The sequence below is a fragment of the Macaca mulatta genome, chromosome 6 (assembly GCF_049350105.2).
Source record: "Macaca mulatta isolate MMU2019108-1 chromosome 6, T2T-MMU8v2.0, whole genome shotgun sequence".
Classification (NCBI taxonomy): Eukaryota; Metazoa; Chordata; class Mammalia; order Primates; family Cercopithecidae; genus Macaca; species Macaca mulatta.
The window spans coordinates 2,397,956-2,416,278 of record NC_133411.1 but is presented as its reverse complement, the minus strand read 5'-3'; the positions used below and the strand labels follow the sequence as shown (position 1 = coordinate 2,416,278).

General features: G+C 58.4%; 1 protein-coding gene across 3 annotated transcripts in view; it reads left to right on the top strand.

Annotated features, from left to right (window-relative positions):
- Positions 1–266: 266 nt before the first annotated feature.
- TERT (telomerase reverse transcriptase) overlaps positions 267–18,323 on the top strand; it is a 38,831-nt gene continuing 20,774 nt past the window's right edge. For 2 of the 3 annotated variants that reach the window (XM_078004180.1, XM_078004181.1), the window contains exons 1-6: positions 267–550; positions 655–2,008; positions 8,481–8,676; positions 10,844–11,024; positions 11,713–11,892; positions 12,369–12,524. In XM_078004180.1, coding sequence (XP_077860306.1) covers positions 332–550; positions 655–2,008; positions 8,481–8,676; positions 10,844–11,024; positions 11,713–11,892; positions 12,369–12,524 — 2,286 coding nt within the window. In that variant the 5' untranslated portion in view covers positions 267–331. 3 annotated transcript variants of the gene reach the window in all.

Sequence of the window (18,323 nt, the reverse complement as noted above, 5' to 3'; positions counted from 1 at the left end):
AGAGCGGCGCGCGGGCGGGGAAGCGCGGCCCAGACCCCGGGGTCCGCCCGGAGCCGCGGTAGGGGCCAGGCCGGGGCTCCCAGTGGATTCGCGGGCGCAGACGCCCGGGACCGCGCTGCCCGTCCCGCCACTGCACCTTCCAGCTCCGCCTCCTCCGCGCGGACCCCGCCCCCCTCCCGACCCCTCCCGGGTCCCCGGCCCAGCCCCCTCCAGGCTCTCCCAGCCCCTCCCCTTCCTTTCCGCGGCCCCGCCCTCTCCTCGCGGCGCGGGTTGGAGGCAGAGCCCAGTCCTGCTGCGCACGTGGGAGGCCCCGGCCCTGGCCACCCCTGCGATGCCGCGCGCTCCCCGCTGCCGAGCCGTGCGCTCCCTGCTGCGCAGCCGCTACCGCGAGGTGCTGCCGCTGGCCACGTTCGTGCAGCGCCTGGGGCCCGAGGGCTGGCGACTGGTGCAGCGCGGGGACCCGGCGGCTTTCCGCGCGCTGGTGGCCCAGTGCCTTGTGTGCGTGCCCTGGGACGCACGGCCGCCCCCCGCCGCCCCCTCCTTCCGCCAGGTGGGCCTCCCCAGGGTCCGTGTCCGGCGGGGGTTGAGGGCGGCCGGGGGGAACCGGCGACATGCGGAGAGCAGCGCAGGCGACTCAGAGCGCTTCCCCCGCAGGTGTCCTGCCTAAAGGAGCTGGTAGCCCGGGTGCTGCAGAGGCTGTGCGAGCGCGGCGCGAGGAACGTGCTGGCCTTCGGCTTTGCGCTGCTGGACGGGGCCCGCGGCGGTCCCCCGGAGGCCTTCACCACCAGCGTGCGCAGCTACCTGCCCAACACGGTGACCGACGCACTGCGCGGGAGCGGGGCGTGGGGGCTGCTGCTGCGCCGCGTGGGCGACGACGTGCTGGTTCACCTGCTGGCACGCTGCGCGCTCTTTGTGCTGGTGGCTCCCAGCTGCGCCTACCAGGTGTGCGGGCCGCCGCTGTACGAGCTCGGCGCTGCCACTCAGGGCCGGCCCGCGCCACACGCGAGTGGAACCCGAAGGGGTCTGGGCTGCGAACTGGCCTGGAACCGTAGCGTCAGGGAGGCCGGGGTCCCCATGGGCCTGCCAGCCCCGGGTGCGAGGAGGCGCCGGGGTAGTGCCAACCGAAGTCTGCCGTTGCCCAAGAGGCCCAGGCGTGGGGCTGCCCCTGAGCCGGAGCGGACGCCTGTTGGGCAGGGGTCCTGGGCCCACCCGGACAGGACGCGTGGACCGAGTGATCGTGGTTTCTGTGTGGTGTCACCTGCCAGACCTGCCGAAGACGCCACCTCTTTGGAGGGTGCGCTGTCTGGCACACGCCACTCCCACCCATCCGTGGGCCGCCAGCACCACGCGGGCCCCCCATCCACATCGCGGCCACCAAGTCCCTGGGACACGCGTTGTCCCCTGGTGTACGCCGAGACCAAGCACTTCCTCTACTCCTCAGGCGACAAGGAGCAGCTGCGGCCCTCCTTCCTACTCAACTCCCTGCGGCCCAGCCTGACTGGCGCCCGGAGGCTCGTGGAGACCATCTTTCTGGGTTCCAGGCCTTGGATGCCAGGGACTCCCCGCAGGCCGCCCCGCCTGCCCCAGCGCTACTGGCAAATGCGGCCCCTGTTTCTGGAGCTGCTTGGGAACCACGCGCAGTGCCCCTACGGGGCGCTCCTCAAGACGCACTGCCCGCTGCGGGCTGCGGTCACCCCAGCAGCCGGTGTCTGTGCTCGGGAGAAGCCCCAGGGCTCAGTGGCGGCCCCCGAGGAGGATGACACAGACCGCCGTCGCCTGGTGCAGCTGCTTCGCCAGCACAGCAGCCCCTGGCAGGTGTACGGCTTCGTGCGGGCCTGCCTGCGCCGGCTGGTGCCCCCCGGCCTCTGGGGCTCCAGGCACAACCAACGCCGCTTCCTCAGGAACACCAAGAAGTTCATCTCTCTGGGGAAGCACGCCAAGCTCTCCCTGCGGGAGCTGACGTGGAAGATGAGCGTGCGGGACTGTGCTTGGCTGCGCAAGAGCCCAGGTGAGGAGGTGGTGGCCGTCGAGGGCCCAGGCCCCAGAGCTGAATGCAGTAGGGGGCTCAGAAAAGGGGGCAGGCAGAGCCCTGGTCCCCCAGTCTCCATCGTCAAGTGGGCATATGTGGCTTCTCGCTCTGAACGTCGAGTGGACAAGGTGATCTCTGCCTCTGCTCTCCCTCCTGTCCAGTTTGCATAAACTTACGAGGTTCACCTTCACGTTTTGATGGACACACAGTTTCCAGGCACTGAGGCCAGAGCAGTAAACAGAGGAGGCTGGGCACGGCAGTGGAGCCGGATTGCCGGCAATGGGGAGAAGCGTCTGGAAGCACAGACGCTCTGGCGAGGGTCCCTGCGGATTACCTGTAATCCCCTTCGAAATTTCAAGGATGGGAATGAGTGGTGGGGAGGAGAACCCCCTCTTCCTGGGGGTGGGAGGGAAGGGTGTTGCAGGTGCACGTGGTCAGCCAATATGCAGGTTTGTGTTTAAGATTTAATTGTGTGTTGAAGGCCAGGTACTGTGGCTCACGCCTTAATCCCAGCACTTTAGGAGGCTGAGGCAGGTGGATCACCTGAGGTCAGAAGTTCAGGACCAGCCTGACCAACATGGTGAAACCCCGTCTCTACTAAAATTACAAAAAGTAGCTGGGCATGGTGGTGTGTACCTGTAGTCCCAGATACTTGGGAGGCTGAGGCAGGAGAATCACTTGAACCCAGGAGGTGGAGGTTGCAGTGAGCTGAGATTGTGCCCTTGCATTCCAGCCTGGGTGATGAGAGTGAAACTCTGTCTTAAAAAAAAAAAAATTGTTTGTTGACTATGCCAGGACAGGGTAGAAGGAGGGAGATGAGACTGTCCTCCAGCACAGATCCTGGTCCCGTCTTTAGGTATGAAGAGGGCCACGTGGGAGCAGAGGACAGCAAATGTCTCCACCTGCTCAGGGAAGGGACAGTGCTTGTAGGTGTTCAGGGGATGGTGCTGCTGAGCCCTGCCGTGTCCCCACTCTGTTTTTCTGGATTTGATGTTGAGGCACCTCCGCTCCAGCCTCCTTTTGGCTCCCAGTGCTCCCAGGCCCTACAGTGGCAGCCAGAAGAAGTCCCGATTTCACCCCCTCCCCACAAACTCTCGAGACATTTAAGACTTCTGGCCATGCAGACAAGGAGGGTGACCTTCCTGGGCTCTTTTTTTTTTTTTTCTTTTAATGGTGGCAAAAGTCATATAACATGAGATTGGCTCTCCTAACACGGTTTTCTGTGTACAGTGCAGAATGGCTAAGTCGGCCTAGTGTTTACAGCAGTTTGCTTGAACTGCTGTGTCTTGCGTGACTGGAAGTCCCTACCCATCGAACAGCAGCTGCCTGACACCTGCTGCAGCTCAGGTGGACCACGCCGATAATCGTCATGCAACCCATTTTTGCTTTTTTGCGCTCCAGCTTCCTTCGTGGAGGAGAGTTTGAGTTCTCTGATCAGGACTCTGCCTGTCATCATTGCTATTCTCTGATTTCAGATGAGGTCACAATGTTCCCCTGTCTCGTGCAGGGTGAGTGAGGCGCGGTCCCCGGGTGTCCCTGTCACATGCAGGGTGAGTGAGGCGCGGTCCCCGGGTGTCCCTGTCACATGCAGGGTGAGTGAGGCGCGGTCCCCGGGTGTCCCTGTCACGTGCAGGGTGAGTGAGGTGCAGTCCCCGGGTGTCCCTGTCACATGCAGGGTGAGTGAGGCACGGTCCCCGGGTGTCCCTGTCACATGCAGGGTGAGTGAGACGTGGTCCCCTGTGTCCCTGTCATGCAGGGTGAGTGAGGCGCGGTCCCCGGGTGTCCCTGTCATGTGCAGGGTGAGGCGCGGTCCCCGGGTGTCCCTGTCACATGCAGGGTGAGTGAGGCGCGGTCCCCGGGTGTCCCTGTCACGTGCAGGGTGAGTGAGGTGCAGTCCCCGGGTGTCCCTGTCACGTGCAGGGTGAGTGAGGCGCGGTCCCCGGGTGTCCCTGTCACGTGCAGGGTGTGTGAGGCGCAGTCCACGGGTGTCCCTGTCACGTGCAAGTGAGTGAGGCGCGGTCCCCGGGTGTCCCTGTCCTGTGCAGGGTGAGTGAGGCGCGGTCCCCGGGTGTCCCTGTCACGTGCAAGTGAGTGAGGCGTGGCCCCTGGGTGTCCCTGTCACGTGCAGGGTGAGTGAGGCGCGGTCCCCGGGTGTCCCTGTCACGTGCAGGGTGAGTGAGGCGCGGTCCCCGGGTGTCCCTGTCACGTGCAGGGTGAGTGAGGCGCGGTCCCCGGGTGTCCCTGTCACGTGCAGGGTGAGTGAGGTGCGGTCCCCGGGTGTCCCTGTCACGTGCAGGGTGAGTGAGGCGCGGTCCCCGGGTGTCCCTGTCACGTGCAGGGTGAGTGAGGCGCGGTCCCCGGGTGTCCCTGTCACGTACAGGGTGAGTGAGGCGTGGTCCCCGGGATGTCCCTGTCACGTGCAGGATGAGTGAGGCGCGGTCCCCGGGTGTCCCTGTCACGTACAGGGTGAGTGAGGCGCGGTCCCCGGGTGTCCCTGTCACGTGCAAGTGAGTTGGTCCCCGGGTGTCCCTGTCACGTGCAGGGTGAGTGAGGCGCGGTCTGCGGGTGTCCCTGTCACGTGCGAGTGAGGCGCGGTCCCCGGGTGTCCCTGTCACGTACAGGGTGAGTGAGGCGCGGTCCCCGGGTGTCCCTGTCACGTACAGGGTGAGTGAGGCGTGGTCCCCGGGATGTCCCTGTCACGTGCAGGATGAGTGAGGCGCGGTCCCCGGGTGTCCCTGTCACGTACAGGGTGAGTGAGGCGCGGTCCCCGGGTGTCCCTGTCACGTGCAAGTGAGTTGGTCCCCGGGTGTCCCTGTCACGTGCAGGGTGAGTGAGGCGCGGTCTGCGGGTGTCCCTGTCACGTGCGAGTGAGGCGCGGTCCCCGGGTGTCCCTGTCACGTGCAGGGTGAGTGAGGTGCGGTCCCGGGGTGTCCCTGTCATTCAGGGTGAGTGAGGTGCGGTCCCCGGGTGTCCCTGTCATGCTGAGGCTGGACTCTGGGCTGCCTGTGTCTGCTGCCAAGTGTTGCTGGAGACATCCCAGAAAGGATTCTCTGTGGCCTGAAGGAAAACAAGGCACCCCAACCCCCTCACTTGTCCTATTTTCTCCCAAGCTGCCCCTCAGCTTGGCTCCCTTGGGTGGGTGGCAACCCTTGTCGCCTTATTCTGGGCACCTGCCGGTCATTGCTTAGGCTGGGCTCTGCCTCCAGTCGCCCCCTCATGTGGATTGACATCCAGCCACAGGTTGGAGTGTCTCCGTCTGTCTCCTGCTCTGAGACCTACGTGGAGGGCTGGTGTCTCCGCCGGCCTTCGTCAGACTTCTCTCTTGGGTCTTGGTTTTGAATTTCACTGACTTACCTCTAATATTTCTATTTTTCCATTATATGCTTTCTTTTGGTTTATTCTTTCATTTCTTTTCTAACTTCTTAGTTTAGTTATGCCTTTCCCTCTAAGTGCTGCCTTAGCTGCACCCTGTGTTTTGATGTGAATTTCGACATCAGCCACTTTTAAGTGTTCTTAAAATACTTAAAAGTGTTCATACGTGTTAATACTTCTTTTAAATATTCTTACACTGTGATTTTTTTCTTTGCGCACCCTGTGTTTTGATGTGAAGTCATTTTGATATCAGTCACTTTTAAGTATTCTTTAACTTATTCTGTGATTTCTTTGAGCAGTGAGTTATTTGAACATGGTTTATTTTCCAGATTTGTAGAGTATTTTAAGTTATCATTTTGTTATTGATTTCAAACTCAGTTGTATGGTGGTCTGTATAATACCAATTGTGGATCTTTGCTTTGTGATCTAGTGTGTGGATGGTTTCCAGAATCAGCCATTGTAAATTTGACGTCCTGCCAATAGAGGGCATGTTCACTATATCCAGCTTATTAAGTCCTGTGCAAAGCTTCTGTCTCCTTCTAGATGCATGAAATTCCAAGAAGGAGGCCACAGTCCATCACATGGGGGATGGGTCTGTTCATTTCTTCTTGTTTGGTGGCATTTATATGGGGCATTATTAGGTACATGCACGTGGTAGAATTTTTATCTTCCTGATGAGTGAATCTTTTGTAGACTTCTATGTCTCTAGTCATCTAGTGATTCTTTTTTTAAATTGCCCTTAGTACTGCCACACTGGGCTTCATTTGATTAGTATTTTCTTGCTGTATCTGTTTTCTGCCTTATATATATATATATGTATTTTTGTTGTTGAGACAGAGTCTTGCTCTGTTGCCCAGGATGAGTGAAGTGGCATGATCACAGGTCACTGTAACCTTTACCTCCCAGTGTGAGCCATTCTCTCACCTCAGCCTCCTGAACAGCTAGGACTACAGACACGCACCACTACACCTGGCTAATTTTAAAATGTTTTCTAGAGACAGGGTCTTGCTGTGTTGCCCAGGCTGGTCTCAAACTCTTGGACTCAAGGGATCCACCTACCTCGGCTTCCCAAAGTGCTGAATTACAGGCATGAGCCTCTGTGCCTGGCCTAATTTTCAACACTTTTTTGTTCTTACCGTGTAGGTATGTCTTGTTAACAGCATGTAGGTGAATTTCCAGTCCAGTCTGACAGTTGTTGTTTAACTGGATAACTTGATTTGTTTTCATTTTTCTGTCACTAGAGACCCGTCTGGTGCACTGTGATTCTCCATTTGCCTTTTGCGTGTCCTCGTTCCCTTGTTTCTCACTACCTCTTGGGTTGCTGTGTGCATTTCCTGCCAAGTGTGTGTGGATCCTGTCGTTGCCTCCTGGTCACTGGGCATTTGCTTTTATTTCCCTTTGCTTAGTGTTACCCCCTGATCTTTTCATTGTCATTGTTTGCTTTTGTTTTTTGAGACAGAGTCTCACTCTGTCACCCAGGCTGGAGTGCAATGGCGCAACCTCGGCTCACTGCAACCTCTGCCTCCTGGGTTCAAGCAGTTCTCATTCCTCAACCTCATGAGTAGCTGGGATTACAGGTGCCCGCCACCACACCTGGCTAATTTTTGTATTTTTAGTAGAGATGAGGTTTCACCATGTTGGCCAGGCTTGTCTCAAACTCCTGACTCAAGTGATCTGCCTGCCTCGGCCTCCCACAGTGCTGGGATTACAGGCGTGAGCCACCGCGCCCGGCCTACCCTGATCTTTTAAAATGAAGTCTGAAACATTGCTACCCTTGTCCTGAGCAGTAAGAGCCTTAAGTATATTTTAACTCTGGTCACCACCCCCAGCCTATGTGCTATTTTCCCTGCTGACTTAGTTCTATCTTGGGTATCTTGACACACCCACAAGGTAACCATTATTAATATTGTTTTCCGTGTTCGGTGTTTCTTTAGCTTTGTCCCTGCCCTGCTTTTCCTCCTCTGTTCCCTGTCTGTCTTTTGTCTCAGGCCTGCCTTCTGGGGTCCCCTTCCTTGTCCTTTGCCTGGTTCTTCTGTCTTGTTATTGCTGGTAAACCCCAGCTTTACCTGCACTGTGGCCTCCATGGCTTCTAGTGACGTCCGGGGACCTCTGCTTATGCACAGATGAAGATGTGGAGACTCACGAGAAGGGCGGTCATCTTGGCCCGTGAGTGTCTGGAGCACCACGTGGCCGGCGTTCCTTAGCCAGTGGGTGACAGCAGCGTCCGCTCGGCCTGGGTTCAGCCTGGAAAACCCCAGGCACGTTGGGATCTGGGCTCCGTGGTGACGAGTTTGAAATCACACAAACCTACGGTCTGGTGCCAGCCCCGATGTGCTGCCTGGCGGGGAAGTGTCTGCCTCCTCCCTTCTGCTTAGGGACCAGGACAAAGGATGAGGCTCCGAGCCATTGTCATCCAACAGGAGCATGACATGAGCCACGTGGATCATTTTTAAATGTCTAGGCTGGGCGCGGTGGCTCACGCCTGTAATCCCAGCACTTTGGAAGGCCCAGGCGGATGGATCACAAGGTCAGGAGATCGAGACCAACCTGGCCAACATGGTGAAACCCCATCTCTACTAAAAACACAAAAATTAGCCGGGCATGGTGGTGGGTGCCTGTAATCCCAGCCACCTGGGAGGCTGAGGTAGGAGAATCGCTTGAACCAGGGAGTTGGAAGTTGCAGTGAGCTGACATTGCGCCACTGCACTCCAGCCTGGCAACAGAGGGAGACTGTCTCAAAAAAAAAAAAAAAATAGAGAAAAAGAAAAAAAAATTCTAGCAGCCACATTAAAAAAGTAAAAAAGAAAAGGTGAAATTAACGTAATAATAATTTTACTGAAGCCCAGCACGTCCACAGCTCATCATTTAGGGTGTCATTGGTGGGAGCGTCACTCACAGGACATGTGACATTTTTTGTGCTTGATCTGCGGGATCCCGTGTGTGGGTCCCGTGTGCGGCCATCTCAGCCTGGACCTGCTGGGCTCCCCGTGGCCATGGCTGTCGTACCAGATGGTGCAGGTCTGCGATGAGGTCGCCAGCCCTGCGGTGAGCTGGATGTGCGGTGTCCTTCTCGTTTCAGGGGTGGGCTGTGTGCCGGCCGCGGAGCACCGCCTGCGGGAGGAGATCCTGGCCAAGTTCCTGCACTGGCTGATGAGTGTGTATGTGGTCGAGCTGCTCAGGTCTTTTTTTTATGTCACGGAGACCACGTTTCAGAAGAACAGGCTCTTTTTCTACCGGAAGAGTGTCTGGAGCAAGTTGCAAAGCATTGGAATCAGGTAGTGTACCCCCACGCTGGTCCCCTGCTTCTCGAAGTCCTGCAGCACCAGCCCCGGCCTCAGCGTGCGCCTGTCGTCCCGGCGCCGGTGCTTCCCTGGCTGTGCGGCTCTGGGCTGGGAGCCAGGGCCCCCATCACAGGCCTGGCCCGAGTGGATTCTGTGCTGGGCTCTGATTGCCCGGAGCTCACTTTCTGTTACTTGTGAAATCAGGAGTTTATGCCAAGTGGTCTCTGGGGTCTGTAAAGCAGAAGCGGTTTATATTGGATGGAAACACTACCACCAGCCTCCTTGCCCCTCCTCGGGATGTGGATCCGATTCTCTCTTTCTCTTTTTTTTTTTTTTTTTGTTTTTTGAGATGGAGACTTGCTCTGTTGCCCAGGCTAGAGTGCAGTGCCATAATCTTCACTCACTGCAACTTCCACCTCCCGGGTTTAAGCGATTCTCCAGCCTCAGCCTCCTAAGTAGCTGGGATTACAGGCACCTGCCACCACGCCTGGCTAATTTTTGTATTTTTAATAGAGATGGGCTTTTGCCATGTTGGCCAGGCTGGTCTCGAACTCCTGACCTCAGGTGATCCACCCACCTTGGCCTCCCAGAATGCTTGGTTTATAGGCTGAGCCACTGTGCCTGGCCCCCGATTGTCTTTTAATTCATGCTGGTCTGCATGAATCTTTAATCTGCTGGATTTAGGTCACGAGAGGATAAAATCCCACCCTCTTGGTGACTCACTGTGGGGAGCACCTGTGTGGGGAGCACCCGGGGTAGGAGATGTCCATCATGAGCTAACTTCTAGGTGGCTGCGTTTGAATGGCTGCGAGATTTTGTCTGCAGTGTTCAGCTGATAAGAGTGTGAGGGATTGTGGCAGATTCAAGCTGGATTTGCGTCAGTGAGGGACTGGAGTGCTGGGCTGGGAGACATCAGCCTGGCTGAGCCCAGGCCATGATATTAGCTTCTCTGTGTCCCACCCAGGCTGACTGGAGGGCTCGGTGAGGACTCTTTAGTCACAAGGTCAGGGCTTCCCCGGCTCCTCTGCACACTCGAGTCCCTGGGGGGCTTCTCACACCCCATGCCCCAAATCAGGATGTCTGCAGAGGAAGCTGGCAGCAGACCTCATCAGAGGTAACACGGCCTCTGGGCTGGGGACCCCGACGTGGGGCTGGGGCCGTTTCCTCCTGTATCTGGGGGAGAGTCAGGGCTTTCCTTGTGGGAACGAGTTAATACACAATGTGCCCTACTTAGACATTGCACATAGTGAATGGTGTGTGACCCAACGTGGTCATTTGACCAGTGTTTTGGGAAGAATTTAATTGGGGTGACAGGAAGGAGCAGACAGACGTGGTGGTCCCCAAGTCGCTCCTTGTCACGGCTGGAGCTGATGTTCTGCCTGAGGGGCCTCGGAGGCCCCTCCTCCCTGGACAGGGTACTGTGCCTCTCCTGTGCTCGGCTGGGCCTGCGGCCTGGGGTCAGGGCACCAGCCCCGGAGCACCCTCGGGCCCAGCGACCATAGAGCACTAGGCCGTCATCCGCAGATGCCCAGGTCCAGGTGTGGCCACTCCAGCCCCCCACTCCCCCATGGGTGGTTTTGGGAGAAAACACCAAAGGGCAGAGGTGTCAGGGAGCTGGTGGGCTCACGGGAGCTGGTTCTGCTCCTTGGCTGAGCTGCCCTGAGCAGCCTCCCCTGCCCTCTCCATTGGAAGGGATGCGGCTCTTTCTGCCTGAGGGTCCTGCCTGGGGCCAGACCTGGGCTACCCAGTGGCTGTACCAGAGGGACAGGCATCCTGTGTGGAGGGAGCATGAGTTCATGTGGCCCCAGATGCAGCCTTGCACCCCATCCTGGGTGGCGGCCACTGGACAGGCAGGCTGGGGGTTGATCATGGGACCAGGTTCCCTGGTGCTGATGGTGGGACAGTCACCCTGGGGGTTGACCACTGGACTGTGCGTTCCTAGGGTTGACTGTAGGACCAGGTGTCCAGGTGCCCTGCAAGTAGAGGGCTCTCAGAGGCGTCTGGCTGGCGTGGGAGGACGTGGCCCCGGGCATGGCCTTCAGTGTGTGCTGCCGTGGGTGTCCCGAGCCCTCACTGAGTCGATGGGGGCTTGTGGCTTCCCGTGAGCTTCCCCCTAGTCTGGCGCCTGGCTGAGCGTGTCCTGAGGGGCTCTCTGTTGCAGACAGCACTTGAAGAGGGTGCAGCTGCGGGAGCTGTCGGAAGCAGAGGCCAGGCAGCATCGGGAAGCCAGGCCCACCCTGCTGGCGTCCAGACTCCGCTTCCTCCCCAAGCCTGACGGGCTCCGGCCGATCGTGAACATGGACTACGTCGTGGGAGCCAGAACGTTCCGCAGAGAAAAGAGGGTGACTGTGCTTTGGTTTAGTGTCCTTTTTAAACAGAAGTGTGTTTGAGCCCCACATTTGGTATCAGCTTAGATGCAGGGCCCGGAGGAGGGGCCACGGGACCCAGCCCGGCCCACGGCACGGCTTACACCCATTTGTGGGCGTGGTGAGGTGGCCGAGGTGCTGGTGCCTCCAGAAAAGCAGTGTGGGGGTGTTGGGGGAGGTCCTGGGGCAGGGACAGGCTCTGAGGACCACAAGCAGCGGCTGGGCTGGGGCCTGGACGCAGCAGAGCGCGAGGTCCCAGGTTCGTGTCCTGCCGTGGTGCTCGGGCACCGGGTGCTTCCGTATGTGGGCCCAGGGACCAGGCCATGGCTGCCAGGACCCCACCGGGCTCTGAGGACCCTGGGCCCTCACCCCACGGCTCCTGCACCCCACCCCTGTGGCTGCTGTGGCTGTAGTGACCCCGTCATTTGAGGGGAGTGTGGGGTGAGGTGGACAGAGGTATGGCATGAGCATCCCATGTGCAACACACATGCAGCCGGGACCACGTTTCAAACAGGGTCTGGGGAAGCTGGGAGGGGTTCAAGGACCTAGGTCTGGGCGGCTGGGGACACTGGGGTGGGGCTGCTTCTCCCCTGGGTCCCTCTGGTGGGGCGGGGCACCTGGCCAGGTCCACTGTCCTGACCGTCTCCCGTGCCGTCCCCGCCAGGCCGAGCGTCTCGCCTCGAGGGTGAAGGCACTGTTCAGTGTGCTCAACTACGAGCGGGCACGGCGCCCCGGCCTCCTGGGTGCCTCTGTGCTGGGCCTGGATGATATCCACAGGGCCTGGCGCAACTTTGTGCTGCGTGTGCGGGCCCAGGACCCGCCGCCCAAGCTATACTTCGTCAAGGTGGGCGCTGGGACCCCGTCAGCAGCCCTGCTGGACCTTGGGGGTGGCTGCCTGATTGACACCTCATGCTGGGTGGGCCACAGGGAGTGCAGGTGACCCGGTCACTGTTGGGGACACACCCGGCACCTGGCAGGGAGGCCTTCAGCCTTTCCTGCAGCACATGGGCCCCGACTCTGCACCCCAACTGCCCCGGGCTCCTCCTCCCAGGGAGGGTCCCACTGGATTCCAGTTCCCGTCAGAGAAGGAACCGCACCAGCTCAGCCACCAGGCCCCGGTGCCTCGCACCCCAGTCCTGAGCCAGGGCCCTCCTGTCCTGAGGCTCAGAGAGGGCATACAGCCCGCCCTGCCCTTGGGGTCTGGAGAGGTGGGGCTCAGAGAGAGATGGGGGGACGCGGCTGCGGCCAGGCCCTGAGGGCAGAGGTGACGTCTGAGTTGCTGGGTGGCCGTTGTTAGCCTTCTTGCCTTCACTCACGCAGGTGGATGTGATGGGCGCATACGACACCATCCCCCAGGACAGGCTCACGGAGGTCATCGCCAGCATCATCAAGCCCCAGAACACATATTGCGTGCGCCGGTATGCTGTGGTCCGGAAGGCCGCCCATGGGCACGTCCGCAAGACCTTCAAGAGCCACGTAAGGCTCACGTGTGATACAGTTGTGTCCAGGATGTGTGTCCCTGGGATCTGGATGTGTCTAGTTTGCAGTCATGTCTGTGATGTGTTTCTGTGATGGAGGTACTTCCATGATTTACACGTCAGTGATATGTGTGTGTATCTGTGATATGCGCATGTGGCACGTGTGTGGCACGTGTGTGGCACGGGTGTGTCCGTGGTGCATGTGTCTGTGATGAGCATATTTGTGATGTATGTGTGTGTATCTGTGGCACGTGTGTGTGCGTGGTGTGTCTCTGGTGTGTGTGCCTGTGGTATGCATGAGCGTGTGTCTGTGCTGCGTGTCTGTGACGTGCATATTTGTGGTGTGTGTGTGCGCATGTGTCCGTGGCACATGCATGTCCACACTGTGTCTGTGGCGTGGGTGTGTGTGGCCCCTTGGCCTTCCTCCTTCCTCTTCCAGGCATGGTCCGTACCATTGTCCTCACGCTCTTGGGTGCTGGTTTGGTGAACTCCACATTCAGGGTCCTCCCTTCCAGCACAGGTGCCCCTGTCCTGTCACAGGGCTGGGCCTTGGAGACTCCAAGCCGGGTTTGAGAGGAGAGTAGGGACACTGGGTGGTACCTTCCTGGACCCCCGGCACCCCCAGGACCCCAGCCTGGCCCGTGCCGGCTCTATGAGAGACAGGAAGGCTGATTCAGGCCTCGCTCCCCGGGACACACTCCTCCCAGAGTGGCCGGAGGCCTTGGGGCTCAGCAGGGGTGAAAGGGGCCCTGGACTTGGGTTCCCACCCAATGGTCATGAGCACGCTGGAGTGGTAAGCCCCCAGAGTAGTGCCAGGCCAGGGTGCAGAGGTGAAGTGTCCCTGGAGCTTCAGTTTGGGGAAAGGCGCATGTGGAGACCTGCAAGGACCTCTTTCTCTGACTTCTTGAGGCTACTGCAGCTATTTGCAAATCTCATGTATGACTCAGCAGAATTTTACACTCGTGGAAACCTGATGGCTACCACCTGCGTCCAGGTGTAGAAAGTCGCCAGAGCCCAGGAGACGCCCCTCCCCACCACCCACCCATGCCCAGGTACAGAAAGTCACCAGAGCCCAGGAGAACCCCCTCCCCACCACCCACCCATGCCCAGGTACAGAAAGTCACCAGAGCCCAGGAGACCCTCCTCCCCGCCACCCACCCGTGCCCAGGTGTAGAAAGTCACCAGAGCCCAGGAGACCCCCTTCCTCACCACCCACCTGTGCCCAGGTGTAGAAAGTCACCAGAGCCCAGGAGACGCCCCTCCCCGCCACCCACCTGTGCCCAGGTGTAGAAAGTCACCAGAGCCCAGGAGACCCCCCTCCCTGCCACCCACCCATGCCCAGGTGCAGAAAGTCACCAGAGCCCAGGAGACCCCCCTCCTCGCCACCCACCCGTGCCCAGGTGTAGAAAGTCACCAGAGCCCAGGAGACCCCCCTCCCCGCCACCCACCTGTGCCCAGGTGTAGAAAGTCACCAGAGCCCAGGAGACCCCCCTCCCCGCCACCCACCCATGCCCAGGTGCAGAAAGTCACCAGAGCCCAGGAGAATCCCCCACTGCAGCGGAAGGTGCCGCCCCCACCGTGACCCTGGTGCCGACCTCCATGGTCTCCCTCTTCTGGTCTCCACAAGTGAGATCAGGCAGGAGGTGGGTTTGGGGGTCCAAGTCTCAGCTGTGCTGAACGCCTCAGCTGCGTGTTCTGTCCATGTATGGCATCTGCTGTGGAACACCCCACGTGGATGTATCCTTCCTGCTGCTGTGGAGGCTCCTGGGTGCAGACTGCACAGCTGTGAGTGTTCTGGGTTCTGGGGGCGTCCCAGGGGTCAGAGGCCCTCACCTCTGGGTGAATTCCAGGAGTGGGGTTGCTGGGTCGCTGACGTGCTTTATGGATATTGTGGAAGTTTCCAGGGGGGTGGCTGGCTGCTTGCAAGGGTGGTGCCTCCGGTGGCCGCCGGCCTGATGGTGTCGAAGCCGCCTCGTGGGATTGTGCAGGGGGCTCTCTTGATGCCCATGTGTCCACACTGTTCCCGTGCTGGCCGCCCCGGGGCTCTTGCGGGAGGTCCCCATCCATCCTGCCCTGCTCTGTGCGGGGTGCCTGCCTGCCATCATCGGCTTGCAGGAGCTCTTTGTGTGTTCTGGTGCAAGTCTGGCATCAGATGTGTGCACTGTGAATGTCTGTGCCGTGTGTGTCTTGCTTTTGTGCTCTTAAGTCAAGCCTTTTGAGGACTGGAAATTTGTACTTCTAACACAGTCCACTAACGCAGTCCACTAACGCAGTCCACTAACGCAGTCCACTTTAGCAGCTGTTTGTGGCTAAATCTGTTTGTGTTCCCTTCAGGAACTCTGTTTACCTTGAGGTTGTGGTGACATTGCTTCTGCGTCTCCTTTTAGAACAGCCTTTACTGTGTCAGCTTTCAAACGTAGGTGGGGATCTGCGGGGATCTGTGGGGATCTGTGGGACTGGTTTTCATGCGTGGGGATCTGTGGGGATCTGTGGGACTGGTTTTCATGCGTGGGGTAGGTGGGGATCTGTGGGACTGGTTTTCATGCGTGGGATCTGTGGTGATCTGTGGGACTGGTTTTCATGTGTGGGGATCTGTGGGACTAGTTTTCATGCATGGGGATCTGTGGTGATCTGTGGGACTGGTTTTCATGCGTGGGGATCTGTGGTGATCTGTGGGACTGGTTTTCATGCGTGGGGTAGGTGGGGATCTGTGGGACTGGTTTTCATGCGTGGGGCTCTGTGGGGATCTGTGGGACTGGTTTTCATGCGTGGGGTAGGTGGGGATCTGTGGGACTGGTTTTCATGCATGGGGTAGGTGGGGATCTGTGGAATTTGTTTTCATGCGTGGGGCTCTGTGGGGATCTGTGGGACTAGTTTTCATGCATGGGGATCTGTGGTGATCTGTGGGACTGGTTTTCATGCGTGGGGTAGGTGGGGATCTGTGGGACTGGTTTTCATGCGTGGGGTAGGTGGGAATCTGTGGAATTTGTTTTCATGCGTGGGGTAGGTGGGGATTTGTGGAATTTGTTTTCATGCGTGGGGTAGGTGGGGATCTGTGGAACTGGTTTTCATGTGTGGGGATCTGTGGGGATCTGTGGGACTGGTTTTCATGCGTGGGGCTCTGTGGGGATCTGTGGAACTGGTTTTCATGCGTGGGGATCTGTGGGGATCTGTGGGACTGGTTTTCATGCGTGGGGTAGGTGGGGATCTGTGGAATTTGTTTTCATGCGTGGGGTAGGTGGGGATCTGTGGGACTGGTTTTCATGCGTGGGGATCTGTGGGGATCTGTGGGACTGGTTTTCATGCGTGGGGATCTGTGGGGATCTGTGGGACTGGTTTTCATGCATGGGGATCTGTGGGACTAGTTTTCATGCGTGGGGATCTGTGGGACTGGTTTTCATGCGTGGGGTAGGTGGGGCTCTGTGGGGATCTGTGGGACTGGTTTTCATGTGTGGGGTAGGTGGGGCTCTGTGGGGATCTGTGGGACTGGTTTTCATGCGTGGGGTAGGTGGGGCTCTGTGGGGATCTGTGGGACTGGTTTTCATGTGTGGGGTAGGTGGGGCTCTGTGGGACTGGTTTTCATGTGTGGGGTAGGTGGGGATCTGTGGGACTGGTTTTCATGCTTGGGGTAGTTGGGGCTCTGTGGGGATCTGTGGGACTGGTTTTCATGTGTGGGGTAGGTGGGGATCTGTGGGACTGGTTTTCATGCGTGGGGTAGGTGGGGCTCTGTGGGGATCTGTGGGACTGGTTTTCATGCGTGGGGTAGGTGGGGCTCTGTGGGGATCTGTGGGACTGGTTTTCATGTGTGGGGTAGGTGGGGATCTGTGGGACTGGTTTTCATGCATGGGGTAGGTGGGGATCTGTGGGATTGGTTTTCATGCGTGGGGATCTGTGGGGATCTGTGGAACTGGTTTTCATGCGTGGGGATCTGTGGGGCTCTGTGGAACTGGTTTTCATGCGTGGGGATCTGTGGGGCTCTGTGGAACTGGTTTTCATGCGTGGGGCTCTGTGGGGATCTGTGGAACTGGTTTTCATGCGTGGGGATCTGTGGTGATCTGTGGGACTGGTTTTCATGCGTGGGGTAGGTGGGGATCTGTGGGACTGGTTTTCATGCGTGGGGCTCTGTGGGGATCTGTGGGACTGGTTTTCATGGGTAGGGTAGGTGGGGATCTGTGGGACTGGTTTTCATGCGTGGGGATCTGTGGGGATCTGTGGGACTGGTTTTCATGCGTGGGGATCTGTGGGACTGGTTTTCATGCGTGGGGATCTGTGGGGATCTGTGGAACTGGTTTTCATGCGTGGGGATCTGTGGGGCTCTGTGGAACTGGTTTTCATGCATGGGGCTCTGTGGAACTGGTTTTCATGCGTGGGGATCTGTGGGGCTCTGTGGAACTGGTTTTCATGCGTGGGGATCTGTGGGACTGGTTTTCATGCGTGGGGATCTGTGGAACTGGTTTTCATGCGTGGGGATCTGTGGGGCTCTGTGGAACTGGTTTTCATGCGTGGGGCTCTGTGGAACTGGTTTTCATGCGTGGGGATCTGTGGGGATCTGTGGGGCTGGTTTTCATGCGTGGGGATCTGTGGGACTGGTTTTCATGCGTGGGGATCTGTGGGGATCTGTGGGGCTGGTTTGCATGCGTGGGGATCTGTGGGACTGGTTTTCATGCGTGGGGCTCTGTGGAACTGGTTTTCATTCATGGGGATCTGTGGGACTGGTTTTCATGCGTGGGGATCTGTGGGACTGGTTTTCATGCGTGGGGTAGGTGGGGATCTGTGGGACTGGTTTTCATGCGTGGGGTAGGTGGGGATCTGTGGGACTGGTTTTCATGCGTGGGGATCTGTGGGACTGGTTTTCATGCGTGGGGATCTGTGGGACTGGTTTTCATGCGTGGGGTAACACAGAGTTGAAGGCGAGCTTTCTTCCTGGAGTGGGTCTGCAGTTGCTCTGACAGCTTTGTTGAGGAGACCACTCCTTCAGCGTATTTATAGTAAGTCAGGGTGTGGGGGCCTCCCCCGGGCTCCCCATTCTGTTCCTTCCACTCCTGGGTCATGAGGTGCCTGCAATGGTGTGTGGCCGGTGGGCAGGACTTCCAGGCCTCCCTGTGCTCATTGGCCTGGATGTGGCCCTGGCTGGGCTCCGTCCTTGGAATTCCTCTGCGAGTTGGAGACTCGCTTTCTTTCTTTTTTCTTTTTTTGTAACGGAGTCTCGCTCTGTTGCCCAGGCTGGAGTGCATTGGTGCGATCTCAGCTCACTGCAGCCTCCAATTCCTGAGTTCAGGCAGTTATCTTGCCTCAGCCTCCCAGGTAGCTGGGATTATAGGCGCCCACCACCATGCCAACTAATTTCTGTAATTTTAGTAGAGACAAGGTTTCTCCATGTTGGCCAGGCTGGTCTCGAACTTCTGACCTCAGGTGATCCGCCCGTCTCGGCCTCCCACAGTGCTGGGATGACAGGTGTGAGCCACCACGCCCGGCCGAGACTCGCTTCCTGCAGGTTCCGTGAGATCTGCAGCGGTAGCTGCCTCCAGCCTTGGTGCTGACGGTCTCCGTTTCCTTCTCCATGTCTCGCTAGGATTCTTTCAGTTTCATGACTCTCTTCACAGAAGAGTTTCACGTGTGCTGAGTTCCCGGCTGTTTCTTGCGTAATTGGTGTCTGCTATTTATCAATGGCCTCATTCCATTTCCTTTAGGCTTTGTTTATTGTTCTTTTTCCGGCTCCTTGAGGGAAAAGCTTTGATTATGGACATTTGAACTTTCTTTTCTAAAGAAGCATCTGAAGTTGCAATTTTCCCTCTAA